Source organism: Melitaea cinxia, chromosome 12, assembly GCF_905220565.1.
Source record: "Melitaea cinxia chromosome 12, ilMelCinx1.1, whole genome shotgun sequence".
Classification (NCBI taxonomy): domain Eukaryota; kingdom Metazoa; phylum Arthropoda; class Insecta; order Lepidoptera; family Nymphalidae; genus Melitaea; species Melitaea cinxia.
Window position 1 is genome coordinate 16332915 of NC_059405.1, and position 27227 is coordinate 16360141.

The window sequence follows — 27227 nt, forward strand, 5'->3', positions numbered from 1 at the left end:
CCTCTAAAGATACAAATTTATAATTTAATTTCCATTCTTTGAAATGTGGGAATAATTTACAAATTCAAAGTCTCGAAATGATTAACAAATTAAAATTAGTTAGGTAAATGTAACCCTTTTTGTATCTCGCGCTCCGCTCTCACTATTGCTGGAGTAGCGGTAATTAACTTTGCAAAACTATATTTAGTTGACCTTCGTTAGACGCGAAACTATTTTTAGTATAAACAATGTTTTACAACAAAGAGTTTCGCTTTTATGGGGTGGGGGGTTTTTTTAACACGTTTTCTAGGTTTTGGTTCGAATTAATAGAAAGCAGTATTTTATTTAGCTGTGATCTTCTGTAAGGTCGAGGTACTTCCCCGGTCGGACTGCTCCAAATTTTTTTGCTGTACCTTACCTCTGTTATTACAGTATATTAATACTAAAGTGTACAATACAAAACTATTCCTTTAAAACTGATCGAATTTTTAAAAGTGAAATACGGCTATACTTATCTTCTATACAATATTAATACGTGAAGCAAAAACTTTGTACCCCTTTTTGAACTAAAATTGCGCGGACGGAGGAGTATGAAATTTCGCACACTTATAGTTTATATAGAGAAGGAGTCATCATCATCATCATCATTATCATTCCAGCCTATTGCAGTCCACTTCTGGACATAGGCCTCAACAAGTTCGCGCCAAAAATGCGTGAACTCATGTGTGTTGCCCATAGTCACCGCGCTGGGCAGGCGGGTTGGTGACCGCAGGGCTGGCTTTGTCGCTCCAAAGACGCTGCTGCCCGTCTTCGGCCTGTGTGTTTCAAAGCCAGCGCTTAGATGGTTATCCCGCCATTGGACGGCTAAAGAAGGAGTGCAGAATGCTATTTTTTTTTAATTATACATAAAATATACATTAAATCAATAAAAAAATACAACACACACTACCGTGTATTTGACTCACACACGCATATCTTTTTTGTTAATTGTCAAAGTCTGTAGACTAATTGATTTTTTTTTAAGATTCTTTATATTTTTATTTAATTTAATTTTTAAATATGGTCGATGTTCGGCCTCTGGGCGACCACTAGTTAAAATAATTAGTTGTATACGGCAAGTGGCGGTCTCCGGTAAACTCACATTTTCTGTCTGAGATCACATAAATAATGACCATTAAATACCAGTTATTATTTCAGTCCTGCTGTTTTTTATATTTTATATTTCTTTTAATTAAGAAAAGTACATAGACAAAATGAAATAATGGACAAATGAAGACATCTAAATATCGAAAACAGGTACAAAAATTTAGTGCCGACTTTTCCACGTGATCAGTAATCAGACAAAACCACGAAACGCAGTTAGTCTTTTATGAATTTCAACTGCGCTTGTTGTTTTGTATTTCCTCTGCAGTCGGATAAATCATAAGTCTCTCGTTATAGATAATTTCTAACTTTCTCCGCTCGTGCACGTAATCATCTAATCATTGTAAACTCGTAAAACGATGTGAAGTAATCGTCATTCGTATTTAGATGTGAGATTGTAATAGAAGTTGTTGGTAGTTCTGTTTTTCGTTTGGGTACTTATTTGTGCTTAGAAATATTCGTAATGTTTACTACTTGATTGATTCAGCTTGTATCATTCTACAGCTGACTTTCAGCCTCTTTCTTCATGTAGGCTAAGGGCTTAATTGAATTATGTTTAAATATTTTAATAAGCTAGCAGACCAACTTAGTATTATATTTTTTTAAATGTCCCAATTTTTGCGGAGTTTCATACAATTTTTATTTCGTAAGAATCTTCAAAGCATTAGAAAACATTTGAAAAAAAAAACTGCTCGAATTGGTCCAACCTCTCTTGAGTTCTGCGCTTAGTATTTAGTGATTTGTTTTTTTTTTTTTTTTGTATAACGTAACATTTCTCGGTGTCCAGTTGGACTAAATCACGTATTAGTTGTCTGAAAACTTGCAAAACATGAACTTAAACGCCTGACCACTATTAACTTCTCTATAACCTCTAGTAACACATGATGATTGTATCCTGGAACCAGCGTTAGAATCGGCTGCCGTGACCATTGTGCTAACTGTTTTGACTAGTCCATTGGCTCAGTTTGTAGCGTCCCTGCTTTCTGCTCCGGCGGTTATGGGTTCAATTCCCGCCCGCGTCTGGATGTAATATTTATATAGGTATTATTTCCATTTATTTTTACAATATATTTAGCTATACCAGTCGGCTGTTACCTTATAACACAAGCATTGAATTACATTAGAAACATGACCGTGTGTGAAATTACAAGATATTTATTTATATATTTGTAACTCGTTAAGTGCCAATTAACGCCAAAACCGGACAAAATGTGTATATGTTATCTATGTGTATGTGTGTGCGTGTGTTGTTCTATAATGTTAAGTTATACAAATGTATAGTTAATCCGTTTTGAGACTCGTCGTGTTTCACATGATCTCCCTAACGTTGCTTGTCTGAGGAAAACCGCTGTTAAGCGATAAGTCAATTTTAAATTGTTCTCCCTCAGTTTTACTTTTTGTATGTAAATCTAAAGAAAATATAAATTATGATAAGGCTAAAATGACAAAGACACGCGTTAATTGCGCAACCCATTTAGTTCTTAACTTTATGTTTCTAAAAACTAATAATATAATCAGAACTATTTGCTCGGAGCCAACAATTGAGAGACCTCGTGAAAAACTTATCTAGGTACTGTCATTATCGTATGATTGATGTGAACTTATGTCATTTAGTTTTGCTTCTGATTTTTGTTATCTATACTTCTATACTAATATTATAAAGAGGTAAAGTTTATAACTTTGTTTGTATGTTGGGGGTAATCTTTGCAAATACTGATCCGATCTTGAAAATTCTTTCACTAACAGAAAGCTACACTATTCAGGAGTGACATAGGCTATATTTTATTGTAATTGAACAAAAAATTCAGTAAATAAGAAAAAGATTAAAATATAATATCAAAATGGTAAATAAACTAGCGCCATCTATCGCCACTTAGAAAACAATTTATTAGTCTTTCGACGTTATTAATTTAGTCTTATTTTAGTCTATCGACGACGTTTTCTCGATTTTTAATAGATGGCATTGAAGTAACATATTGTTTATTTAAGTGCTATAAAATTTGTTCCTTAAAATGTGTTATTTGGTTAATATAATAATAATTAACGCCCAACGAAGTGGGCACGGGTCGGCTAGTTTCTCATATTTTTTTCTCATATTTGTTTCAGCATTGCCGTATATACAAAATAATGGATTAGTTTAATCGCACCAACTTCTAGTGTACATATCCGCTCTTGTGTTAAACACATCTAAAACAAATTCATATTTCATGCAGCGCGTTACAAGAAACTGTACATATTTACATTTTATCTCGTAAACAAAGACACGTGCCGTTTTCACCTCTTTGAAATCGAGCGAGCTTCACAGTTTTACGAGTTTTCGACAGCCTTGACTCGGTTCTCGACACTTTTGTTTTCATTGTTTGCAATAAATAATAGCCGTAGCTTGATAGTCTGAAGGTCTGAATAGGTCTGTTGTGATTGATTGTTATCTGTGGAGTATGAGTTAAAAGAAATTGAAAGCTGTCACCGATCTTTGTTATAATTTTATTGAGTTATCGCTCAGTGATGCTGGATAGGTGTTTTTTTTTTTTTTTTTTTTTGTTTAAAAATGTACATCCACGGGCTCAAAATGCCCATGCGTTTTGTTAACATACATGCATTATTACTACCACAAGCGATTTTTCATTACAACTGCAAATAGACAGTCCTGTGACTGTCTAGTAAAACTAGGACGTGGTCCGACAATACGGTTTTTTTCCCCTTGCAATTACTGTTTGATGGAAAAGTATACACATCATTCATTCATTCGTTATTTCTGTACATTAATATTTTTCTTATCTATGTCTATATTTACACTTGATTGCTAGTTATCATATATGTACACCTATGTTCTACTTACAATATACACTTAACCGATGTTACTGTTAGTAAGGTTTGTTTTTTTTTTAATATATCTTTATTTAGATATAGTAATTATTAATATTTATCTATTTATTATATATTTATTTCTGCTGGATAGGCTTAGGATACTTGACTATTATTTATTATTAGTATATTCACGTTTTGCACCGGCATTTCTCGACTCAAAAAGTAAACTCGTGCTTTCTGTCCGTCACTCTTGACGGTTTTTGTCAGGATACCGGCAAGGTTCGGAAGGAACCTTCAAAAAATGTGTATTCATCAACCCTCAATGAAGAAGCGTGATCGATTGAGTTTAGAAGAGTACAGAAGTGACAATAGGTTAACAAATATGGATAGATCAGCGATGAAAGAAAAATTAAAAATGTTGTTGTTTTTTTTTTCTCTAATTTGAATGAAATTCGAACTCAAACCAGTAAAATATCAATGTTAAGGAAACAGATAAATGTATGTTTTTTATTTCCAAACTAATAGTAGATTTCCTAAATTAGATTATTATCATTCTCCTATCTTATATTGTCATCATCGTCATCGCCACTGTAGGTTAACATGTCACCAAAACGACCTTGTTCGTGGTAGCATATCTTTATCGATAAAAGTTTAATGACATAGAAGAAAATAATAATTTACAAAGATTAATATAATTAAAAATTAGAAATAGAAAATTGGTATAATTTATTAACAGTATTATCCGCCAACCCGTAGTGGTGCAGCATGATGAATTATGCTTCGACCCTACATGAAGAAAGAGGAAAATCAATCAAAATCCAACATAATAAAAAAATACTCTATAATTATATACTCGATTTAAGGAAAATTTTGATTAAATAAAACATGTTCTATTGACAGACTGGTAAGACGATAGGTATTTTAAAATGTTTACCAGAAGTATTTAGGTAACAAATGTCTAATTTGGACAATATACCTATGAGAATGTCTAATCTATGCAAATAAATAAAATTGGAGTGTCTGTTTGTAATATTAAAATAACCGATATACTATAAATTTTTTACTAAATGCATATGGATGTATACACGGTACATATTCTGTCTGTCTGTCTGTTCCGGCTAATCTCTGAAACGGTTGAACCGATTTTGACGGGACTTTCACTGGCAGATAGCTGATGTAATGAGGAGTATCTTAGACTACTTAAATTTTTAAAAAATTCGCGGGCACAGGTAGTATTCTCAATAAATCTATTCTTAATATTATAAAACTGAAGAGTTTGTTTGTTTGCTTGAACGCGCTAATCTCAGGAACTACTGGACCGATTTGAAAAGCTTTTTTCACTGTTAGATAGCTCATTTATCGAAGAAGGTTGTATGTTCCAAAATCGTTTTTTTTTTTAGAGCTGCGCTAGGTAAAAACTTTTGCAAAACCCATGAATCACAGAAATGTTTCCCGTTAAAAGTTCCACGCCGTCGAAATCGCGGGCAGAAGTTAGATACTGTATATAACAGTTCCTTTGGTATAAACGGGGGAGTTTTCAAGTTTTTTTTTTCTTTTTTTATTTGACAATATTACTTATTATAGTCAGTAATCTCTGTAATGGGAGGGCTAAACAAAATTTTAATGGTCTCACAGTGATGAGCTTCAATTAACGTTTTTATCGTCATGTTCGGAGACCCGTTCCCAGTACAATCATTCATTTATTTTTGTTTGACGGCTTGTAATAATGCATAATATAAGTTATGCTTTTTTAACCGACTTCAAAAAAGGAGTGGAATCGCAATTCGTTTATATATTTTTTATGTGTCTTACCTTATTACCTTTTTTTCTGGGTGGGTCGATTTCGATGTTTTTTTTTTTAAATCAAAATATGGTGCTTGTTATGTAATCCCATTCAAATTTAATCCAGATCTGACTAGTGCTTTTTGAGTCACCTCCTATAATGCGTAATTACTTGACTATTTTTTCGTCGACCTACCTTTTGTTAATAGTAATAATTAAAGTCTGTTTTTTTATCGATAACACAATTATTAAGTTGATATATAGGTGTAAATATGTGCTATATTTTTGAAGTTACGAAATGAATACGTTAAATAAAGTTTAACTGTTTTCTTAAATATGTTCCAACACTAGACACCATATCAAGAGATGACCTTTAGTAGACTTCCAAGTTATATTTTTAGATAAATTCAAGGTCAGACATTCTAGCCTGGATTCAAAAACTTGTTCTTCAAGTTTTTCGTATTCTCTTAATTTACTCAAGACACCAAGGTTCCATCTCAATGACACGCGATTCAACCGTCCTTCACATTCGCTTGACGAGAGCACTCCGAAAACTCGAGTTTTGTCACTAACTCGCTTCATCGGATCAGCAAATGTTGAAGAAATAATAGTTTGACCTGATTTGACTTCACAATAGTGATTTTTTATATATATACAACTAGGTCGGCAAGCAAGCGTACGGTTCACCTGATGGTAAGCGATTACCGTAGCTTTTAGACGTCTGCAACACCAGAAACATCGCAAGCGCGTTGCCGACCCTATCCCCAAATCCGCCAGGAGCTCTGGTTACCTTACCAACCAACAGGAACATAACACTGCTTGAAAACTGTATTATTTAGCTGTTATCTTCTATAAGATCGAGGAAAGCAGGAAATTTCCTACTGTATCCTACCTCAGTGAAATGATATAAAGAAATCGAGATATAAAGTGGGTACCAGTTGTGTAAAATGTGAATCGGATTTCTAAATAGTAATATTGATGATGCATCATATTTTATACAAACAATCTTATGATCCTCCTGCTAGTAACCGAACACTGCCTATGGACTCCAGAATGGAATATCAGAAAAATTGATAGTGCGTTGCCGACCCTAACCCTGACCCTTCCCAGGAACTCTAGCTACTCACCACAGGAACACAAAACTGCTTAAAAGGCAGTGTTATTTAGCTGTGATCTTCTGTAAGGTCGAGGTACTTCCCCAGTCGGGCTGCTCCAGATTTTGAGCAGGAAATTTCCTGTTGTACCCTACCCCAGTTAAGACTTTTATTTAGGTACATTGACGTTACTTTTATTCTATATACTAGACCGTATGAAAATCAACGTAAAATCGATACCAAATCTTAAGTAGGTCATACTGCTACAGCAAGTAAAGAAGTGCGAACGATTCTAATACTAAAACAATTACTTATACGCATTCTTTAGACTTTTTAGTTTTAATATTTTAAATAAGTTTTAATCTTGATCCTTTATTGATTGAATGCGTAAATTTAATTTTTAAGCTACAGTATGGTATTGAAGGTAATAATTTTGCGTTGGGTACGTCACTGCGGTGCGGTTACTTGAAATTGAGTACACGCGTAGTTCACGTTTCATTACTGCAGTTTCGTCGTGTACATACTGTGGTAGAGCTACGTTGAGAGAGAGAGAGACCAGGATACTTGCAGTCTTTATTCAGGATTAGCTGTGTTGATATTATATCTATTATAGTTATATAATTATGTATACGTAATGAGTGTGTTTTCTTTGTTTTCAGAAACGTGTCTCGGTCGCCCTCCCCGTCGCTGCGACACACAGACAGTACGTTGGACATCACAGATAATGATAAAGTAAGTAAATACTTTTTTTTTTACACTTTAAAATAGGTTAACTTTGTTAAACATGCCTCGTTTGGTTCTCAATGAGCTACAGTTCGTACTGACGTCGTTTCGTAGCTAGGTTTTAATTTTAGTACGCCATCTAAAGCTAACGCTTGGTAACTTCAAATACAGTTTTTCTTTTTATTTTATTAAAGATAAAATTACGCGCAAAAATTATATAGATAATTTCCAGAAAAATATTTCAACCAAACTTGTAAATCATTGACTAAATTATTTCTCTACCATTATTAAGTATTTAATTAAACAACGGATTTGTCTAGCGGTCGTAGATTCGATCTCCGCTCATCCGCACTAAAAAATGTTTGTACGATCTGTGCAGATGTCTTTTTATAGTGTTTGTCGAGGGCGCTTGTATTTGTGTTATTTGTGTTTCTGGACCCTGAAAAAATTCTAAAATTCTAATAAAATCCTAAGACCGCCTTTGCATTTCATTCTCATTTTCTTTAATGGAATTCTGTCAAAATATATTAAATTAATAAAAAGGTCCCACTGGATGCCGTTAAACTCGAGGTGTTTATTATTTATTATAAAAATTTTATCTTCCAGAGGAGTGATAAAAGCGATTCGTCTCTACAAGCGCAGTCACTCGGAAATGAAGTGCCGGTCGGTATTGACATCGCTAATTTAACACAAAAGGATAATTATAAGGTACTAACAACCCCGCCTGCCTCTGCACATACATTCGTGACTCAATGGCAAATCATCGGCTTCCTACTGATTACTATAATATTTTTAACTAAATTATTTATGTACTACTAGATGAAAGGGACGCCAATTAGACGCAGCATAAATTGGAAATGTTTGTCCCATATTAAAATATACCCAAAATATTTAAAAAAAAAACATTAGGATGCCTACATTTGTTACATAAGAGTAAGAGCAGAGTTCCCAGGTATATGATACAATTCCTGAACCCACTAAAACCAATAAGAAAAAAATATACACTTGAAAATAGTGTGTCGCTCAAAACTAAAGCTTCTCATTCAATATATACATTATCCACTGCTACTCTACAAATAACATTAATTGCCCAACCTCAATTTAACCATTTTATTTGAATAAAATATGATAAGCCATACATTTATTGACTCGTACTATTTATTTATGTTTTGAGTTTGGGGTTATCGTTGAACAATTGATAACCGTTCTGGTGTAGTAGTGTGAGTAGTCGCCTCAACTCGGTATCGCGAGTTCGATTACCGCCTCAACAAGGGAGACATACGACATTTGTTACTGATCTGTATGTCCTTGTGCAAGGGTTTGTTATCATAAATACTTGATAACAATCATCACTAATGGTAGGAAAGTTATCCACCAACCGACATTGGAGCAGCGTAGTAAATCCTTCTGCCCTTTTCCTATATGGAGAGGATAAAGAGAACCTGTGTCCAAAAGTGGGACAGTTCCAAGCAGATTGAGTTCAGTTTATTGTATATTGGAACAGACCCAATGTCCTATATGCAGCCTATTTGGCAAGGCTCACCCCATTTTAATGGATAACTATTATTGATCGGTATCTTCTAACAAATTATAGCCTGTGTTTGGACTGTAATGGCTCATATAAGTAACCATTAAATTGAACTATACAATGGTATGTTTATAAGCTAGTTTGGTATGTGCAAACGTTTTGCGTCATTTTTCCGGCATCTAACTGTAGTCTGTGAATGTTCCACTTTTTGCCGAAATCACTAAAATTGAATTTTGTTTGTAAGACCTCCTAATATCGTTAATTCTAACTTTTCTTAATTCCACTTTTCCGGTACCGCACCATATAAAAATAACTTCAGTTTCCTTTTTTCTTCTATCAACGCTCATTGGAATAATTACTCTCTACCCTTGAATATAATTCTGTGATAAATCCTCTCTATTCTGTCTTGTAACTTATGAGGATGTGTCGCTTTTTCACTTCATCCAATTTCAATCTACTACAGATATTGAGCGCCGATATCAACTTTACGTCAACATTTTGTAGGTATATAATTAATGGCTACTAAATACTTATAACTTTTATTTATTCAAGATTACATAGATGATAAAGAGTGTGGACTTAGTGGCGCTGTATTTCATACAAGATATTACAAATTTTGTACTAAAACACAGTTTATATACTTTTTTATGTATGTTCGGGGACACTTCTTCGTTTATGAACCGATTTTGATAATTCTTTTTTTGTTAGAAAGGAGGTATCCCAAGTGTGGTATCATGATAAGGAAACCAGGATCTGATGATGGAATCACAGACAAATCGAGGGAAACCCTGGTAAATCGTAATGACGACTAGTGCGTTTGTTCATTTTTTTCGTCTGCTTCGCTTCAGCCTGTAATATCCCACTACTGGGCATAGGCCTCTTTCCCCGTGTAGAAGAAGGATCAAAGCTTAATCCACCACGCTGCTCCAATCGGCTTGGCAGATATATTCGCTACTATGAGTAACGATCGCTATCAGGTGTACATGATAACAACCGGGACCGACAGCTTAACGTGCTCTCCGAGGCACGGTGGGGAGACCCACAAGGACTGCACAAACACCCAGACCACGGCAAACACCTGTATGGCCAATACAAATGTTTGTCATGTGCGGGGATCGAACCCGCAACCGCCAGCGCAACAGGTACAATCTATGGCTGTAACCGTTACGCCAACGCGGCGTCGTTTTCGTCTACTTACGTTGTATTACTTGTCGATGTAATTGAAGTCGGTTTTATTTCGTTTGCGAGCAAACACAATTATAAAGAGTAACTACGGAGTTTCTTGCCGATTCTTCTCTGTAGATACTACATTCCGAATCGGCGATAGCTTACCCTTTTAACAGTAATTAATATTTTAATTTGTAAAATTACGATTTAAATGTGCTTTCGAAGCCTATTTGAATAAAGCTATTTTTGACGTTGATCAGATACAGTCCTCGAACTCCGGGTCTCGCTTGGACGGAGGAACGGTCCGAGCCAAAAAGAAGAGCTGGTACAACTCGCTGTACCCAACATACAAGAGCAAATGTGAGGACTTCAAGAGGCTCTTCAAGGATTTGCCCGATGAGGAGCGCCTCATAGTCGGTAGGTGCGATATCTCTTAATATTATCGTGTCTTATTTATTTATCGTAACCGCTAACCCCCAGCAGGGCAGCGTGGTGGATTAAGCTCCGATCCTTCGAATGAAATAAAAAATTCAAACGCCTCATATTATAATGTCGTAAATTCAAAGTCATTATATTCCTAGACCTATTTCTTAAACTGTCAGCAGTAATTTATAAATTAATTTTTTAACAGCTTACAATATATATCCAAGCAATTCTTAAAGTCCTTAATAATGAAATTAAATCGCAAACAATACGGTCGAGATTATTTTAACTGAGGTAAGGCACAGCAAGAAATATTCTTATCAAAATCTTGGGAATCAACCTTACAGAAGGTACAACCTTTAACTGAGGTAGGGCACAGCAAGAATTTCCTGCTCAAAATATGGAGCAGCCCGACTGGGGTAGTACCTCGACCTACAGAAGATCACAGCTAAATAATACTGTTTTCAAGCAGTATTGTGTTCCTGTTGGTGAGTAAGGTGACCAGAGCTCCTGAGGGATATTGGGGGTAGGGTCAGTTACGCGCTTGCGATTCTTCTGGTGTTTCAGACTTCATAAGCTACGGTAATCGCTTACCATCAGGTGAGCCGTACGCTTGTTTGGCGACTTTTACTTAGAAATTACATTAATTAGTTCGCCCTTACTTCTCGCAGACTACTCGTGTGCCATCCAGCGAGATATCCTCGTCCACGGGAGGCTGTATGCGTCTCAGAGCTATCTCTGCTTCTACGCTAGCATTTTTGGCTGGGAAACTAGCCTTACGTTACGATGGAAGGACGTTACTGCTATTACTAAGGAGAAAACTGCACTGGTAAGTATTCGGGACATAAGAGAGTGGGAGAAAATTTGAGAATAACTATGTTGGTTACGTAAGAGAAAGAGTCGAGTAGGAAAGATTAGAAAATCAATCATAGTTGTAATAACGTGCACATAAAATCGATGTATACATTTGGACAGTAGAGAAGTTACAATTAGGGACTGTTTTACCAGTTCTGAATAGTTTATCCTGCAAATAAGTTACGATTAAACTTTAACAGCAGGTGGTAGAATAGGACATTAGGACCCGCTTCACTTCAATTAATAAACTAGAGATCTTTGATTCATTTTTGCGGATAGAAATATCTCGTAAATACAGTTGAATCCGATATTGAAAAAGAATAATACATCAAAAAATTTTATCTGTTGGACGTCATCCGACAAATAGAGCTATCCACAACTGTGAAACAGGCCCTTAGTAAAAGTTATCCCTTGGTAAATTTTATTTATTGGTAATTTTATTTATTTGCAGACTAAGCTTAGCGTGTTATTAAATTTATTTTGTATCTGAAGCTTTGACATGACACTAATTGTCAAAAAGCGCGTTTCGTTTTATCAAATTTAGTCAGTGCTGCCATATAGAATAAAATTACCCACGAAATAATTCCGAAATATTTATTAAAAGAAATCTTCTACTGGCAATAAATTAACAAATGGTTAAAATTGACTATAGTAAAAAGAACATTGAAAAACGTAAAAGCTACTTAACAACTGGTTAGAAGGTTAACAATAGTTAATTTATCTAAAAGGTAATAACTTGACTACGGATCAAAAAACCGGCCCTTAGAGATTTGATGGTATCAAAAGTAAGTAATAAGAGTTTAGTATGCGATATCAATTTTATAGTACGGACGCGGAGCACGAAGAATTTCATCTTTTGTCTTTGTCGCTTGCGTATAAACATATTGCCGTTGCGCTCACACAGGTGCAGTGGCTGCCGTATTCACAGATGTCAACCTTTATTTCATAGACATAAAGACGCCGTGTCCATAGTATACATAGTAGTATTATTATAGATAATTATCATAAGTAAAACAAAGGAAAGAATTTGCGTATCAGTACTTTAATTAATAAATATCTTGTAACATACACACACGGTCGTCTGTTTCTACGGTAAGCAACTTAATGCTTGTTATAGTTTACAACTGACTGATATAGCTACATTTTTTGTTCTATAATACCAAATAAATAATACATCTAATATATAAAATTCTCGTGTCGCGGTGTTTGTAGTTAAACTCCTCCGAAACGGCTTGACCGATTCTCATGAAATTTTTTGTGCATATTGGGTAGGTCTGAGAATCGAACAATATCTATTTTTCATACCCCGAAGTTATAGAGGGGGGGTTAAGGGGGTTAATAACATATATGGCAAAACAACGTTTGCGGGGTCAGCTAGTATACATATAGATAATGAATAAATAAATAAAAATTACTTTTGTCTAGCCCGTTGGCAAAATTGAAGTAGCCCTGCTTATTGTTCTGGGAGTTGTGGGTTCGATTCCAACCACATGTCGGAAACGGTGTGGAACGGGCTAATTATATGAATTGAAGCAACGATTATAAACCAAAAAATTCTGCCAAACAAGAGACAAGCACATATTATAGGTTTATATGTGATGTTTGTACCCTCAGGTGATACCGAACGCGATCCTAGTATGCACGGAGTCGGAGAAGAACTTCCTGACGTCGTTCTCGGGCCGCGACAAGGCCTACCTGATGCTGTTCCGCATCTGGCAGAACGCGCTCATGGACCAGCCCATCTCCAGCCAGGAGATCTGGCAGTGGGTACGTCACTCGAACTAATGTATTGTTTTAGTTGGAAAATTTGGGCAAACATTGATCGGAGGAAACGACGTACAACAAAAATGGGGTTGACAAAAATCACGTGTATGAATTTTTTGTTGAACGTGCAACTTCTAATACAAAACAAAATCATCCAGCAACTTTGATGTCCTGGACATTTATATCACGATTAATTTTTCAAAATTCAATCAGATTATGTATTTAAGGATTATATTCTGAAAATTTCTGTGTATTGGCTAATTTTTGTGTATTGTGTTTGAAACCTCACCACATATCACTAAAAGTGGTGGGATTAAAAAGTTGCTAATAGAACATCACATAATTAGATTGGAATGGACGACCCCTTATGACAATTAACTCCATGAATAAGACAGATTATTTTTTCATTTTTATTGATTTGACCTTGATGCTAAGTGGTTTAACCTTGAAGTCAGTAGTAGTAAGGTGTATCGTTCTTTGATCTAACTCTGAGTTTAAAATAATATTCTAGTTAACATTTTTTTTGTAATACCAACAAAAATTTCCAACCAGACTAGCTCTGTGACATTTTGATGGTTAGATAGTAACGCCGTTGTTTTGAATAGTTGATCTCGTTTAATTTTTATATTTTAAATTATTAGCGTAACGTGTAATAAACTGTGGGATATCAACACATATACAAACTTTTTCTAAGGGAATAATAATAAAACCTCATTTCATGTTTTTATATTTTTATAAAAATATTTTTTGATAGATGAATTTATATTCACAATCTATTCATTCTATTATATTTTCTGCTACGTTAACATTGTTTTTGATTTTATTATTGTTTAATAATTAATAAAAAGACAGTGAAGATATCGAAGATTTTATCATTATTCCATTCCTAGTTGTTTCCTCTATTAGTGTCTACGTAACCAAACATCTAAAGTTAAACACGTTTGCGTTTTAATAACAAAATACATATTATAAAATTAAAAACAAAAATAACTTCGTTCAAATAGGTTTCAAAAGCACCATCTAACCGTCACCTTACAAATTAATATTTTAATTATCGTTAAAAGGGCAGTTACCACCGGTTCGGAAATGTAGATTCTGCAAAGAAGAATCAGCAAGAAACTCCGCAGTTACTCTTTTAAAAAAATAAACTGTTTTTTAATACAAAATTGGTAATATCTTGCATGAAATACAGCGTCACTAAGTCCACACATCTTTATCTATTGATTTCTTTTTAATACTAAATAATACATAATTTTAAAACGCTTTATTTCGTGAGTAATTTGGTGGATGCGTGACGAGAGCGTTAAAAAAAGTGTGATCGGGAGACGACCGGAAGTTGAGAGGGAGATATAAGTTAAATGGATCTGAAGAAGTTTTATTTATTTATTTATTTATACTTTATTGTACACCACAACTACATTTTAAACAATAAACACATTAAAAAAATATTTACAGACTGTGAAGTACTATGGGCGGACTTATGGCTATTTAGCCATTTCTTCCAGACAACCCAACTTTTACTTTTACAACTTTTGTTTTACTTCAGTCGTGTGGTCTAAAGCACACTCGTTTTTTATTTTTTTATTAATGTTTTTCAATTGTTATGTGTCAGCCCAAATTTACGTTTCCCAAGTTAGAATATGGCGTCTTGACTTGACTTAAGACAAATGAGTTCTCTAGTCAGTAGTATTAAGGCAGTGTGGAATGTTTCGCGAGTGTTTCAGTAATGTATGTATATAGTATGCGCATGTATCGGTTCGGATCCAGAGCGAGTTGTTTTTAACTCTAACCGCATTAGAAATTCAAAATCCGTCAAACGACATGCGACGCGAAAGTTAGAAGGGAATTTGATGTGGTATCCGATGTTATTTATTGTTGAAAAGTTTTTATGTACCTACTTCATTGTGAGTAAAAATAAATTTGTTACACTCGAGTTCTCGGTAGATGGCGTTGGATATTTTTTTTAAATATATAACTAGGATGGCAAACTCGGTCACTTTATGGTTAGTAATTAGCGTAGCTTATAGACGTCTGCAATACGAGAAGCATCGCAAGCGTGTTGCAGACCCTACCCCCAATTCCCCTCACGAGCTGCTCGATAGGAGTATTATTTAGCTGTGATCTTCTGTAAGGTCGTACTATGAGATACTTCCCCAGTCGAGCTGCTTTCAGCATTTTGGGCATTTTGAACAGGAAATTTCCTGCTGTGTCCTACCTCGGTTAAATGATATACAATCATAAATTTACTTTTAGACATGACTCTTTATGGAGCTAGTCCAAATGAATGAATGAATAATGATTGATGTAGAAATGATACGTATCCTACCTTCTGCTGCCACGACACAGTATAAGAAGAACTTTGCACTAGATTTGAACAATATACCAAAACCAATCTAGACCGTTTCCTCTTTAACCTCCCTTTTACCTGCGGTCTTCAATTTAGGATGTTACCTCGACCGCTCCAATTAATGTCCAGCGCCAGCCAGTATCTTCTCAATTCTTGACTATGGCTCGTCGTTGGAAGTCATTTATCCAAAGAACTGAATTAACATTTCTTTTAAGATCACTGTTTTATATTATTTTGACATCGATTCACCAACAATTTTTTTTTTGCGTCAATATCGTTTATTGCAAAATATTAACTGTTTTTTTTTTGTTATATATTTGTGTCTATATGTATATGACATATCGCCATCTATAATATCTTATCACTCATCATCATCATCATCACTACAGCCTATTGCAGTCCACTCCTGGACATAGGCTTCCACAGGTTCGCGCCAAAAATGGCGTGAATTCATGTGTGTTGCCCATAGTCACCACGCTGGGCAGGCGGGTTGGTGACCGCAGTACTGGCTTTGTCGCGCCGAAGACGCTGCTGCCCGTCTTCGGCCTGTGTATTTCAAAGCCAGCAGTTGGATGGTTATCCCGCCATTGTTGGCTTTATAAGTTTCAAGGTGGTAGTGGAACTGTGTTATCCCTTATCCCTCTTACGACACCCACGGAAAGAGAGCACTATATCCTTTAATGCCACACAGCACATAATATCTTAATCAAAAAAAAAACGAGTGTGCTTTAGACCACACGACTGAAGTAAAACTTCTTTGGCTCTATCTAACTTATATTTCCGCCTTCACTTCCGTTCGCCTCGCCCGATCACACTTTTCGTAACGCTCCCGTCACGCATTCATCAGCTTCAAAAAATTGTTGGATCATCTTGAAATTTAATGGAATATAAAGTAAAGAAATAAGTTGCGAAAAGTAAATTTTTCTAGTTGATGGGCGATCTGTCGGTACTCAGTGTTTGGGATCAAGGCCGGCATACTGATCAGTATGGGATGCTGCGCCCCGCGGGACACTTGTCTCTTCATCTCGTTGATTAATTATATAATAGTTTATTATTGATTTGTGTTACTAAGTTGAGGAATTAGGTAAGATTGTTCTAATCATTTTGATGTGATGCGCTTAGTAAAGCGACACCTGGTTTTTTTATATACAATTTGGGCTGTAATATCCCTTTGCTGAGCATAGGCTTCTTTCTCCATGAGGATCGGAGTGTAATCTACCACACGATTCCACTGCGGGTTGGCGGATATATTCCTTACTATTGAGTAACGATCGCTATCAGGTGTACATGATAACAATCGGGATTGATAGCTTAACGTGCTCTCCGAGGCACGGCGGGGAGACCCACAAGGACTGCTTAAACACCCAGACCACAGCAAACATCTGCATGGTAAATACAAATGCTTGTCACTTGCGGGGATCGAACCCGCAACAGCCACAAACCAGTGCTGTGACCATTACGCCAATGCGTCCTCTCAATTATTTATCTCTTAAAAAATAACTTGAACAATTATTTAAATATAACTTGCGACATTCACAGTGCTGTGTGGCTACGGCACTAAAGAATTTAGCCACCCCCTCTCTTCTCGTGGGTGTCGTAAGAGGCGACTAAGGGATAACAAGGTTCCACAACCATCTTGGAACTTAAGAAGCCGACCGATGGCGGGATAACCATCCAACTACTGGCTTTGAAATACACAGGCCGAAGACGGGCAGCAGCGTCTTCGGTGCGACAAAGCCAGTACTGCGGTCACCAACCCGCCTGCCCAGCGTGGTGACTATGGGCAAAACACATGAGTTCACGTTATTTTTGGCGTATACTTGTGGAGGCCTATGTCCACCAGTGGACTGTATAGGCTGTAATGATGAACTTGCGACATTCTAAGCTTATTCAGTTTTATGATAAACAATATATCGTATAAGACAATGTGACCCATAAATAACGGTTTTCGACAGTTTTATTGGTCTCATGAATGTTATTCAATATTAGTCTGAATATACTCTTGGAAATAATCATAACTTTGGTATAATTTCTGATTTAGAGTCATAACCAACTTCGACCGTTGTATGTCGTGAAAGATATTACCAATTTTGTATCAAAACAAAGTATTATCTTATATATAAAATTCTCGTGTCACAATATTAGTTACAATACTCCTCCGAAACGGCTGGACCGATTTTTATGAAATTTTGTAGGCATATCGGGTAGGTCTGAGAATCGGCCAACATCTATTTTTCATACCCCTAAGTTATAGAGGGGGGGAGGGTAAGGGGATAATAACATATATGGCAAAACAACGTTTGCGGGGTCAGCTAATACTAATATATTTTGTAACATTATCTGTGGAGTTTCCGATTAGAAATGTAAGAAGAGAGGAATATAAAGATACTGTACGAATAAGGGATAATATGTAAAATATATTTTTACGTTTTTTTTTCTTCTTCAAATAAACGCCATCGAAAGTAAAGGTTGTGTTCCTTTTTGGCAGGTACACACGTGCTACGGTGAGGAGCTTGGGTTCGATTCTGACGAAGACGTACCTGACGCCATCGCGGCACTAGACGTTCCTGAGGTAAAAAAAAATATATCTTCAGAAACTTTATCCAATATTCTTAAGATAATATTTGAATAGGAAATAGAGGAACATATAAATTGTTTGTTTGCATCTTTACTAATGATATTTTTAAATATTATACTTCCAAGTGATTTCATTATCTTCCATTTTGTGTCTTTTATGATATATATTAACACACTAAGGTTGTTTGTCTCCCTTTTTAGAATAAAACCCCGCCATTATTTCACATAAATTATATATCATTTTATAGATAACTGCTTGCTCTACCGGCATCAATAACTAAAATATTTATTATTGCCGTTGGTTTTGTAAATTAATTTCATTATTAAAATTATTTAGTGCGAATTATTCGCACGGGTATTGCTAATAGGTATTTAGATAATGTTATTAGAGCGTGGAACCCATAAGTTTTTTTGTTGGAAGTTTTCTATAGCAATTTTCTCCAGTTGGTAGTAAATTCTGTGTGTGTAAATTTATTGTTACATACATACAATTTTTAATTATGTACCGTAAAATGAGTTTGATGTCTAAACTATTCTTATAGATATTTCATATTTTATGGTTTAGTTCGTTACTAGTATCGCCATTGTAGTCAACTATGTGAGTTAGTAGTTCAGTTAAATTTGGACTAGCCCGTTGGCGCAGTTTGTATTGGCCCTGCTTTCTGTGCCGCGGGTGGCGGGTTCGATTCCCGCCTGAGTCTGGGTGTAATATTTGTATTTATATATGTATTATTTCTATGTATATTTATAAATATATATATATATAGTTATAACAGTCGGCTGTTACCCTATAACACAAGCATTCAGTTGCTTACCATAGGAACAGACGACCGTTTGTGTATGTTATAATTATGATATTTATTATTTATTATTATTATTCCTAATCGACATTAGCTTTGAGTGTTTATGAAAGTGTAAATAAAAATCCTTTTAACTTATTATATATTTATATGCACTGACACGGCTAAAAAATGTGTGTGTACTTATGTACCGTCGTCCAAGAAAGTGGTGTACCACTCTGAGGGTGAATGCCGCTTGCAGATTCATAGGTGATAAAGATTAGTTTCGCTTGCTGATCGATCTGACAACTTCTATTTTTATAAATAAATATCTACATAATACACACACGTTCGTCTGTTCCTAAAGTAAGCAACTTAATGCTTGTGTTATAGGTAACAGCCGACTGGTATAGCTACATATATTTTTTTGTTTTGATAAACATACTTATAAATAACACATATATAAATATATAAATCAATACATACATTACACCCAGACTCCGGGTGGGAATAGAACACACAACCCCCGGAGCAGACAGCAGGGTCACTACAAACTGCGCCAACGGGCTATTACCGTCTTTATCTGATTATTGATAACGATATTGTTTATATCTAATAGAGTTTAAAATGTCATGTATAATAATGACGTATGAATACTTATCAATTAAGGTTACGTCATTATTACACGTCTCTTTCAGTAATATCTTTTAATAACGAACCTTGTTGTAATTTGTCGATGATCAGGAAACTAAATCAAAACTGGTACACCACTTTCTTGACCGACTACGCACGTAAGAAGTTATACTTCATTGGCTAGCTAACTTCACGTTGCTAACTTCTTCGTTGACTAGCTAACTACAGGGTGTGGGTAGAAAAGTACATATAACTTCAAAAATTACAGTAAATTAAAATATTCACCTGTTTGATGAAAATTTTGAATTCAACTTTTGAATTTGGAAAGCCGTTAAGCTCATACCTAGCAGTTGTATCATTAATCAGAAAAAAACCTAATGTTTTAACAGTTAACGCCTCCGGCTGTGTTTGATTTGCGTCGGATATGTTGATAAAAGCATTGATACCTCGTATCTTCGATAACTGCAGATTACTGGCTACAAAGGCTGACACACGAACGACATGTGACATATCTTCTTTTGCTTTCGGTGTTTTTTTTTTTTTTTTAATACAAAAAATATTCGTGTACAAAGTTTGTCTTTGAGAAATTATTGAATCTGTGTGTATATGTTTTGGTGGGAAAATGAATTCTAAACATTCAACTGTGAATAATGGTGGTTTCAATAGAAGTACTTTGAGACAGATCTTTACAAAGAAGAGTAATTTAAAGGTAAATATGTTTTCGAAGTTAAACTTCCTTACGCTCGTGTGATCGGGCGAGGCGAACGGAAGTTGAGAGAGGGGTGTAAGTTAGATGGAGCTTAAGAAGTTTTCATTCATTCGTGTGGTCTAAATCACACTCCTGTTTACTATAACAGTGACATGATTAAAATCAATGGATATTTGGGTCATGGGTAAAGTATCGTGCAATTAGAAAAATGGACTTTCATAATCATATAACGATCAAAATCAACAATTACTTTATTCGAGTACGCTTCAAGAGCAATTTTTAATATTTATTTTACAAATTAATATTATAAGTACTTTCAACTTTTAAATAATTCATTGTTATATACTTTATTGCACTTCAAAATAATATACAGAAAATTGCAATAACAAATAATTCAATTCAACAAATAATTCATTACAAAATTAAAGGTAAAAGTGGAGTTAGTTTTTTTTTTCTTTATTTTATTTAGGGACTTTTATACTTAAGTATGTACATGGCAGTCCCATCGCAACCCTATCTATACAATTAAATAATATCGAAGTTTCCGTTTGTAATAATAAAATAGCCGCTTTTTACTAAATGCATATGGATGTTTACAAGGTACATATACCAAAATAACATTTTTTACTATTTTTGTCTAATCTCGAAAACGATTGGACCGATTTTGACGGGAATTTCACTGGCAGATAGCTGGTGTAATAAGGAGTAACTTAGGATACTTTTATATTTGTTTTTTTTTTTTTTTTTTATAAATGTGAACTGAACAGTAACTATTTTTTTTTTAATTTTACTATACAATCAGATGTGACTTATGACCCTAAATAGTATTATGACCTCATTAGAAGTTGGGCGCGCGACTGTACCATGGAACATTCCAGTATCTAATCTATTCAAAAGTTAATCATAGTTACAAGTTAAACTACCGCCGATACGGAATGTAAAAACAGAGGAGAATCGGCAAGAAAAGACGCAGTTAATATTTTAAAGAAAAAATTCATTAATTACAAAATAAAAGTGAAGCTACCACCGATTCGGAATTTAGGTTCTTCAGAGAAGAATCAGCGAGAAGCCCCGCAGTTACTCTTTTGAAAGTAATATATTAACTGTGTTTTTGTACAAAATTAGTAATATCTTGCATGAATTACAGCATCATTAAATCAACACATCTTTATCATGTAATCCTCCACGGAATAATATGCTTTATTTATTAATTTCTTTTTAAGAAACACTTAAAATATATGTTGAATCATTTGCAAAAATTTTTGTGGGATTTTATTATACATGCGAATACCAATACCATAACCCAAGGGAGTGTCTATACTATCTGTCCAGTACTCCTAAATATAATTATGTGTAAAGCTCACGAGCTATGAGTGTGATCGGTTTTCTTAAACAATTCTTTGTATAACCGGTCCCATGCATCCATGTCATATCAGGCACATCTGAGATGTCAATCCCTTAAGCCCAGCTCTACCAGCGTCTGTGTTTCCAGAAAATTATAACCTTCCTAACCTAACCTTGGTTACTTGTAGGTAAGCGTGCTCCATCTTAGACCGCATTTTCACTTATCATCAGGTGAAATAGTGGTCAAACGCAAGCCTATCATGATATAAAAAAAAAATCCACCAAGCTGCCCCAATTTCCCTTCTATGAAAAACAAGGACCCCAGATTAACTGAGGTAGGGCACAGCAGGAATTTCCTGCTCAAAATATGGAGCAGCCCGACTGGGGTATTACCTCGACCTTACAGAAGATCACAGCAAAATAATACTGTTTTCAAGCAGTATTGTGTTCCTGTTGGTGAGTAAGGTGACCAGAGCTCCTGGGGGGATTGGGGATTGGGTCGGCAACGCGCTTGCGATGCTTCTGGTGTTGCAGGTGTCTATAAGCTACGGTAATCGCTTACCATCAGGTGAGCCGTACGCTTGTTTGCCGACCGAGTGACATAAAAAAAAAAAAAAAAGATTACACGTACACCTAAATCAGAAGCAAATATAGGAATCGAATCCGAGACCGCCGGTGCGTAAGGCAAGTGTACGGAATATTATACCAAGTTGTCAAGTAAGATTACTGCATCACACAAAGCGTGGCGTAATGAATCTTAAATCTCCCTCAATGTCCTTCAAGGCTTTTTGAGATGTAATTCCTAGTATTAGCGCGTTCAAACATAGACTTCACCTCAATGATATTAAAGATAATAAACTAAACGTCCGAACTGACACACGTTCACTAATCACTAATTAGTTACTTGTTAAATACGCAAGGAACTTGAGACTTGTTAACTTTCTGGCGGCAGATACGCAAAATCGGTTGCAGTTATCTGAAATAATTTCCATTGTCAACGAATTTTTTTTTTTTTTTGGATTCAGTGTCAAATTCTTATATTATGGCTTGTGATGTGAGTTCCTATAAATTCAAAGGCTTGGTGGTCTTATATTTTGTTAATAAAGTTAGTTGAAACAGCCGTGCTGAAGCTGGTGAATGTGTGACGAAAGCGTTACGAAAAGTGTGATCGGGTGATGCGAACGGAAGTTGAGAGAGAGATATATAAGTTAGTGAAGATAGAAAGAGAGAGTTACGTTTCGTAAGCTTAACTTCAGTCGTGTGGTTTAAAGCACACTCGTTTTTTTTTTTTTATGTCTCGTTTTCGTCTTTGTGTACAAATGTTCTCCTAGTATATAAAAAATATTATCCTTGTTACATTTAATAAACGCATTGTACAGACAACCGTAGCGATGTCATTGCAACCAAAAAAGCTCCGGCAACCACGCTTACGCACTGTCTGTCAGTTTTAAACTAGCTAACATAGACATGTGCGTCAGTGTTGCCAACAAACGAGCATAGTATATTTAATGTTGAGGTATCTAAATATTGACTTCATGATGAAATACATAACGCAAAATTTTGAAATTGGGGGGAAAGGACCCCATTGTCCAACTAAGTAACACTTTCAGTGATCCTGTAACGAATTACGTCACAACAGCTCGAATCCTTCGAATTTTTTTTATTTTGTAACTATAATTTTGAAATATATGTATAATAAATAATAAATAGGCTTCTAAGTATGTGAGAATGACCTTTTATCGTCATGAAAAAAAAAAAGAAGCATCAAGTACAAAAAAAAAATGAAAATAATTCCCCTAGTCACATGCCGTCATTTATTTTATAGAGGACCGCTAACAGCTAATATAATAATATGAACTTTGTGTACAGGAAGCTGTCGACTCGTCGATGGAGGTGGGTGGAGTGGGGAGCGGCACGGGGAGGGGAGCGGCCGACACGCCACCCTGTGAGTACCACACTACATTACCACACTACATTACTACACTACACTACCACACTACACTACTACACTACACTACCACACTACACTACCACATCATCGTTATTACTTCAGCCTATCACAGTCCACTACTGGACATAAGCCTCCCCAAGTTCCCGTCAAACATATGTCCAGTGGCGTGGCTAGCTAACCAAAGGCCCTGGGACAAAATATCAAGTTAGTAGTAACGATTTTAAATAGTTTAGTTAGGGGCCCTCGGGCCCCTAACTAAACTATTTAAAATCGTTTGTTCCGTATTCGTCATGTTCCGAATTCGACATACTCCGGATTTGTCGTAATACAGTGAACTCCATAATAAAATTAAATACCAAATATAAATTGTACCTTATTTTAATGAACAAATTAAAACTTTTATAAAAATAAAAGAAAATATCTACCTGTATCTGTTCAAAACAGTACATTACAGTCCCGTAACAGACACAGACAGCGGAGTTACGTTAATATGGTCCCGTCGAGCACCCTTTGGGTACGGAATCCTAATTAAGTAGACATTTTTAAACCACTAACAGTACTTTCTTATGTTCAAAATTACATATATGTATGTATGTATGTATGTATGTGTGTACGTATGTATGTACTTATATGCATATGTGTTTAAGTAAATATATTAACACGTTTATGTTTCAATTTGTACACCTACACAATACCATGTCCTCTGCCCCTGAGTTGCCTGGAAGAGATCGCTTTTCGGCGATAAAACCGCCCTTTGTACCTTGTGATACTTTGTTGGAATCAATATGATATGTATTATTTCTGTTTTGGTGTACAATAAAGTGTATTGCTATTTGCTTATTATTACTTTACAAAATTGCTGAATAGTTAATTCAAGTAAAAACAGGTGGTAAATGTTAAGAAATTGAAGGGAAAATTTAGGGTCTATTATATCAGAATATTCACGTTAGAACTGGTCACACTTTTTAACCGACTTCAAAAAAAGGAGGAGGTTACTCAATTCGGCCTTATATACACACACATATATATATATGTGTGTGTGTGTGTGTGTGTGTGTGTGTGTGTGTATGTTCGGGGATAACTCCGTCATTTATGAACCGATTTTGATAATTCTTGGAAAGGAGATATCCCTAGTTTGGTATCATGATATCACACACACACACACATATATATATATATATATGTGTGTGTGTGTGTGTGTGTGTGTGTGTGTGTATGTTCGGGGATAACTCCGTCATTTATGAACCGATTTTGATAATTCTTGGAAAGGAGATATCCCTAGTTTGGTATCATGATAACGAAACCAGGATCTGATGATGGGATCCCACAGAAATCGAGAGAAACTCTCGAAAAGCCGCATAACTTTTTACTGAGTGTACCGATTTTGATGATTTTTAATTTAATCAAAAGCCGATGTTTATCATCATGTGGTCACATTTAAATTTCATCGAGACCTGATTACAACTTTTGAAGTAATCTTTGATAATGCGTATTTACTCAACAATTTTTTTCTCTACCTACGTTGTATTACTTGTCGATATAATTGAAGGCGGTTTTTCTTCTTTTGCCTGCAAACACAATTATTAATAAAGTAGTTTTATCTACATCCAGTATAATACTAATTGTGTTTGCTCGTAAACGAAAAAAAAACTGACTTCAATTACATTGGCAAGTAATAAAACGTAAGTAGACGTAACGTAAGTAAGACGCCGCGTTGGCGCAACGGTCACAGCCATGGATTGTACCTGTTGCGCTGGCGGTTGCGGGTTCGATCCCCGCACATGACAAACATTTGTATTGGCCTTACAGGTGTTTGTCGTGGTCTGGGTGGTTGTGCAGTCCTTGTGGGTCTCCCCACCGTGCCTCGGAGAGCACGTTAAGCCGTTGGTCCCGGTTGTTATCATGTACATCTGATAGCGATCGTTACTCATAGTAGGGAATATATCCGCCAACCCGCATTGGAGCAGTGTGGTGGATCCTACATGGAGAATAAGGCCTATGCCCAGTAGTGGTATATTACAGGCTGAAGCGTTGTAGACGAAAAAATAGCCAAGTAAATGTGCATTATTACATGGCCGGACAGACTTCGTTCTATCAAAAGTTAATAGTATTTTTTTGTTTGTTTTGAAAGCTTCGGTGAGCCTTAAGGAACAAAAAAAAAAAAATTAGCCGAATTGATCGAGCTATTCTCGCGTTATGCGCTTAGCAACATTCATTTTTATTTATATATAGATAATAGTTATAAAAAAAATTTTACTAAAAACTAGGAATGAATGATATATTTTATAATTATAAATACGTGATATTTTTATACAAAATCAGTGAAAAATTGTTACTGCCTTTTACTTACAGTTTTGACATAACACACAACCCTGCATAGAGACAGTTATTCCCATCATGAACCTAATTAGAACATGTCCAGGTACACATTCACCTATCAGAGTCTCACTAAGACTTGAGATAGGGTACAACAGGAAATGTCTTGCTCGAAATTTGGAGTAGTTCAACTAGGAAAGTACCTCAATCACACAGATCACAGCTACATAATACTGCACTCAAGTAGTGTTGCGTTCCTGTGGTGTATAAGGTAAGCCAGAGCTCCTATTGGGGGTTAGGTTAGGTTTAGGGTTAAGGCCAGCAACGCGTTTGCCTTGCTCCTAGTGTTGCAGGTGTCTATAGGCTGCATCCGCTCACAATCGGACGGTACGCTTATTTTTTATCTTAAAATAAAACAAAACTACCCCCATAAAACACGCTATAAAAACTATTTATTTATATTATATTTATACTATAATATATTCTACACTACATATTGATATGTAAAAAACATAATGATATTAGTAAATAATAAATTTTGGTGTACTGGTAACTCAAAAAAAAAGTACTGGGATTCCCCTTAATCGTTACAAAGGTAAAACTGTATACTGTTGCTCGTAGTAAAAAAAATATTTGCATCATTTAATACTAAATTTCATGATGTAAATAAAGACAGGAAATACAAGCATTAAAATGTTGTCAAATACAATCTAATATTTTGACGGCGCTTTGACGCAATAGTGACAGCTACAAAATTCTCACAAACAGTATTAATTTTGTTTATATTCAAAACAGGGCTTGATAACGCGATAACCGCGCGTCGAGTTGCATGATTTATGCACGGACCGGCAACGTCTAAGAGGTGTCGGCAAAAACGTCTTTATTTACTGACGTCAGAGGTAACGTTATCGTTGTCAAGCCCTGATTCAAAATAACGGTGTCTTAAACTGTATACATTGCTTACAACGGGGAAGTCCCAAGTGCTCATTTAATTTCTTGCTATTTAAAACGAGATAAGTTATCGCCTAACAAGAACTCTTTCATAGTTTTGTAAAATAATAAAATTGTTTCGCCGGTATGATAAAGAACAATCGTGTTTTGTTTCTAAGCCTACACAGCTATTTATTTAATGTTTAGTTTGATATTATTGTTTATAAGGAAGCATTAACTGAATGAAAATTTACTATAAATAAAAAGTGTTAAGCCGGTTATACGGCATTTTATCTTACACGCGAAGTGCGTACGATGTTCAAATAATTTTTTTTTAAATCTGTTTCAAAATTTTTATAGCAAAACTTAAAATAA

At 35.3% G+C, this 27227-nt stretch overlaps 1 protein-coding gene across 1 annotated transcript in view; it reads left to right on the forward strand.

Moving 5' to 3' along the window:
- LOC123658293 (protein Aster-B-like) overlaps window positions 1-27227 on the forward strand; it is a 56594-nt gene that overhangs the window by 12468 nt on the left and 16899 nt on the right. Inside the window, exons 3-9 of the mRNA XM_045593730.1 lie at window positions 7466-7538; window positions 8136-8342; window positions 10485-10641; window positions 11319-11476; window positions 13117-13269; window positions 18102-18185; window positions 23525-23600. Coding sequence (XP_045449686.1) covers window positions 7466-7538; window positions 8136-8342; window positions 10485-10641; window positions 11319-11476; window positions 13117-13269; window positions 18102-18185; window positions 23525-23600 — 908 coding nt within the window. The remainder of the gene's footprint in view (window positions 1-7465; window positions 7539-8135; window positions 8343-10484; window positions 10642-11318; window positions 11477-13116; window positions 13270-18101; window positions 18186-23524; window positions 23601-27227) is intronic.